The 4,500-nt window shown below is 63.3% G+C and overlaps 1 protein-coding gene across 1 annotated transcript; it reads left to right on the top strand.

Moving 5' to 3' along the window:
• The first annotated feature begins 266 nt into the window (after positions 1–266).
• NEUROG2 (neurogenin 2) lies at positions 267–2,997 on the top strand. Its single transcript, XM_038755337.1, has 2 exons — positions 267–337; positions 1,952–2,997. The coding sequence occupies exon 2, from the start codon at positions 1,953–1,955 to the stop codon at positions 2,805–2,807; it is 855 nt and encodes a 284-aa protein (XP_038611265.1). The 5' UTR covers positions 267–337; position 1,952; the 3' UTR covers positions 2,808–2,997.
• Positions 2,998–4,500: the final 1,503 nt, after the last annotated feature.

Below are 4,500 nucleotides of genomic sequence, written 5' to 3'. Positions count from 1 at the left end.
GCCAAGGGGAGATGGAGGGCGGGGGGGAAAAAGAGAAGGGGGGGGGGGGAGGTGATGCGATTGTTTCCCCGGCGGTATATAAGGGGTTTTAAGGAGGGTCGTGTGCCAGACACGCAGCCCCTCCACCACGAGCGGCCTGGCTTTCCCCGGGGGGTCGCGTGCCGGGCGGACGGACCGACCGACGGACGCACGCGACCAGCCCCCCCTCTCCCCTCCCCCGAGGGGGGCATCAGCCCCTGCCATCCATCCATCCATCCATCCATCGGTCCGTCCTCCCGCCCCCCGCCCCCCGGGCCCCGGGCGCCTCACTCCCCGGGAGCACTGACAACGGGGGCACGTAAGTGTCGGACTTAGGGCTGAGGATCCGGGGGGGCTGCAGGGGGGGGAGGGGGCGCCAGGGGGCCCGCAGACCCCCCGCTTCGCGCCCTTTGCTCCGGGGGCTTTCCAGGCCGAGCTGGGAAGGAGTCCCGGGATGCCCCTTGGAGCCCAGGGATGCCCCTTGGAGCTCCTGGATGCCCCTCGCAGTCCCGGGATGCCCCTTCAAGCTCCTGGATGCCCCTCGCAGTCCCGGGATGCCCCTTCGAGCTCCTGGATGCCCCTCGCAGTCCCGGGATGCCCCTTGGAGCTCCTGGATGCCCCTCGCAGTCCCGGGATGCCCCTTGGAGCTCCTGGATGCCCCTCGCAGTCCCGGGATGCCCCTTTGAGCCCCGAGATGCCCCTTTGAGCTCCTGGATGCCCCTTGAAGTTCCGGGATGCCCCCTTTGAGGCCCGGGATGCTCCTTGGAGTCCCGGGATGACCCTTGGAGCCCCGGGATGCCCCTTTAAGTTCCGGGATGCCTCCTTGAGCCCCGGGATGCTCCTTGGAGTCCCGGGATGACCCTTGGAGCCCCGGGATGCCCCTTTAAGTTCCGGGATGCTCCCTTGAGCCCCGGGATGCTCCCTTGAGCCCCGGGATGCTCCTTGGAGTCCCGGGATGCTCCTTGGAGTCCCGGGATGCCCCTTGGAGTCCCGGGATGCCCCTTTGAGCCCCGGGATGCTCCTTGGAGTCCCGGGATGCTCCTTGGAGTCCCGGGATGTTCCTTGGAGTCCCGGGATGCCCCTTTGAGTCCCGGGATGCCCCTTTGAGTCCCGGGATGCCCCCTTTGAGGCCCGGGATGCTCCTTGGAGTCCCGGGATGCCCCCTTTGAGGCCCGGGATGCTCCGTGGAGTCCCGGGATGCCCCTTTGAGTCCCGGGATGCTCCTTGCAGTCCTGGATGCCCATTGCAGTCCTGCAATGCCTCTTGGAGCCCCGGGATGCCCCTTTGAGCTCCTGGATGCTCCTTGGAGTCCCGGGATGCCCCCCTTGAGCCCCGGGATGTTCCTTGGAGTCCCGGGATGCTCCCTTGAGCCCCGGGATGTTCCTTGGAGTCCCGGGATGCTCCCTTGAGCCCCGGGATGTTCCTTGGAGTCCCGGGATGCTCCCTTTGAGCCCCGGGATGCTCCTTGGAGTCCCGGGATGCTCCCTTGAGCCCCGGGATGTTCCTTGGAGTCCCGGGATGCTCCCTTTGAGCCCCGGGATGCTCCTTGGAGTCCCGGGATGCTCCCTTTGAGCCCCGGGATGCTCCTTGGAGTCCCGGGATGCCCCCTTGAGCCCCGGGATGCCCCCTTTGAGCCCCGGGATGCCCCTCGCAGTCCTGGATGCCCACTGCAGTCCTGGAATGCCTCTAGGAGCCCCGGGATGCCCCTTGGAGCCCCGGGGTGCCCCCTGCAGCCCCGGGATGCCCCTTCCAGCCCTCGGATGCCCTTGCAATCCCGAGATTTCCCCTTGCAGCCCCGGGCTGGCCCTCGCCCCCTCGGGCTCCCCCGGAGGGAGAGGGAGGGCCGGGGAGGGTTCGGAGGGGTGGGGCGGGCCACGACGACCCCTCCGGATCCCGGTGACCCCTCCGTCCGTCCCCCCCTCCCTTCTCCCAGGATGCCGGTCCTGCCGGAGAGCCCGGAGCTGAAGGAAGAGGAGCCGGTCCTGCGGCTGCTGGGCCCGCCGTCCTCCTCCGACGAGGAGGAGGAGGAGGAGGAGGAGGAGGAGGAGGAGGAGCAGGAGGAGGAGGAGCAGGCGGGGTCGACGGCGGCGCCCCCCCCGTCGTCCGGGGGCCCCCGGCGGGCCGGGCGGGCGGCGGGCTGGCGGCCCGAGGCCCAGCGAGGCCCGGCCCGGGCCCGGGCGGCCCGCTCGGCGGAGGCGGCCCAGCGGCTGAAGAAGAGCCGCAGGCTGAAGGCCAACCACCGCGAGCGCAACCGCATGCACCACCTCAACGCGGCCCTGGACGCCCTGCGGGACGTGCTGCCCACCTTCCCCGAGGACGCCAAGCTCACCAAGATCGAGACGCTGCGCTTCGCGCACAACTACATCTGGGCGCTGAGCGAGACGCTGCGGCTGGCCGAGCCCTGCGGGGGGCCGGGGGGCGGCCTCCTCCTCCCCCCCCCACCCCCCACGGGGGCCGGGGCCGGGGCCGGGGCCGGGGCCGGGGGTCTCCTCCCCGGCGGGGCCCCTCTGCTGGGGCCAGGCTTCGCCGCCGAGGCCCTGCTGCTCGGCAGCCCCGGCCTGGGCAGCTGCGGGGACAGTCCCTCTCCGGCCTCCACCTGGAGTTGCACCAACAGCCCGGCCTCCTCTTCCTCCTCCTCCTCCTCCTCCTCCTCCTCTTCCTCCTCCCACCCTTACAGATGCACTTTCTCCCCCGCCAGCCCCTCCGGCTCGGCCTCAGACATGGACTACTGGGCCCCAGACCCGCAAGCCTACCCCGCGCCCCATCCTCTGGCCCGGGATGGCCTCTGAGGGCGACCCCATCCTCAGGCCCGGGATGGCCTCTGAGGGCGACCCCCCCCCCCAAAAAAAAAAACCAGGAGCCCCCCACATCCTCCTCCTCCTCGTTGCCCAGAAACCATCCCCCTCCCTCCTCCGGGGGAGGACTCACTCGGTCCCCTCCGTCCGAAGGATGCTGCAGCCCGGGGTGACGGGGGACAAGAAAGAGGGGACCCCTTAATTTTGGGGGGGGGAACCGGGATGAAGCGAGACGGGGGTGGGAGGGGTCCCCAAGGACCAGCTCGGGCCTCGGAACCGGCCCCATCCGCGAGGCGAAGGGATGCCGCCCGTCCGGACCGGTCCGGTCCATCCCCGCCGTTTCCATGGCGACGCGGGATGTCGGCCCGAGGGACCCCGAGCTCAGCATCCGAACGCCACCACCGGGGACCATCTCCAACCCCAGAGCCGCACTGCCCGGCGTCCGCTTTCTTCCCACCGGTGGGAATTTCACCTGTCAAACCAAACTTTCCCTCTCAGATGTGCACTTTGTTCAGTTTCCCAGATTTGGCACAATGCCTTTTGTCCCTCCCTTCTCTTTCCTCTTTCGCCCCCATTTTGCCATCTGTCTCTTATGATTTATACGGGGGGGTGTGGGGGGGAGGCGGGAGAAAAAAAAAAGTTGTTTTGTTAGAGGGCCAGGTTAGAAGTCATTGTATAATTTGTAGGCTTTGTAACGATTGAATGCAAGCGTGGAAATTTAGGCTGAACTCTCTATCAAAAGAAAAAAAAATGTGGAGGGAGAGGGAAAAATCGGGAGGGAGGGCCGCTTCATGCATTATTTATCTCGACCTTTCACGGGACGAGGAACACCCCCATTCTTTCAGGAGATTAAAAATAAATCAACAGACTGAAAACCTAAGCAGACACGGAGCATTACCGCGATCAGCCACACACGTGTTCACTTCTATTTATTGTAAAGAGATTTCCTGGGAAAATTATGTATTTTTGGGTATATTTTACAGAGTCTATTCTAGTACGTATCTGCATCCCGGAGAGCGAGAAAAGCGTCCCTGTGATTAAACATATAAATAAAAATGTCTAATTTTCATAAATCGTGTGGGCTGCCGCTCTCTTTTATCGGCTTTCTAGTCCCGTATACCTATTAACCGCAAATGGAATGGTACGTCAAGATGCAACTGCACGTTGCCTTTCTGAACGGGGCCGAGAGGGCTACATGTTGGACCACTTATCCCTTTCTGAGTAAACTTGGACAGTGATACGCATGAAGAGATTGATCATTAGCATCCCAGGTAGAAGACTTCAGGCAGAAACTCTACCTCCCAGTGAAGAGGCAGAATCCAGAAAGGCTACGACTCTCTCTAGGAATACCAAATGCGAGGTTTCTCCCCGCCCCCGCCACCACTTATATGGAAGAAAAAGAAAAAAAAATCCATTATTCTTGATTGAACAAGGCCCGGAAAGCAGTTACAGTCTGATTGGGCAAAAAAAAAAAAATTTATTTTATTTTGTTAGTATGTTTGGTTTTGTTCTCTGTCTCCCCCTTTTAGACTGTGAGCCCACTGTTGGGTAGGGACTGTCTCTATGTGTTGCCAACTTGTACTTCCCAAGCGCTTAGTACGGTGCTCTGCACACAGTAAGCGCTCAATAAATACGATTGATGATGATGATGATGATTGGGCAGCTGTTGGGTTGGGACCGTCTCTAT

This window comes from Tachyglossus aculeatus, chromosome 12, assembly GCF_015852505.1.
Source record: "Tachyglossus aculeatus isolate mTacAcu1 chromosome 12, mTacAcu1.pri, whole genome shotgun sequence".
In the NCBI taxonomy this organism is placed as follows: Eukaryota; Metazoa; Chordata; class Mammalia; order Monotremata; family Tachyglossidae; genus Tachyglossus; species Tachyglossus aculeatus.
The sequence above is the reverse complement of the archived record's forward strand: the minus strand, read 5'-3'. Positions and strand labels throughout refer to the sequence as shown.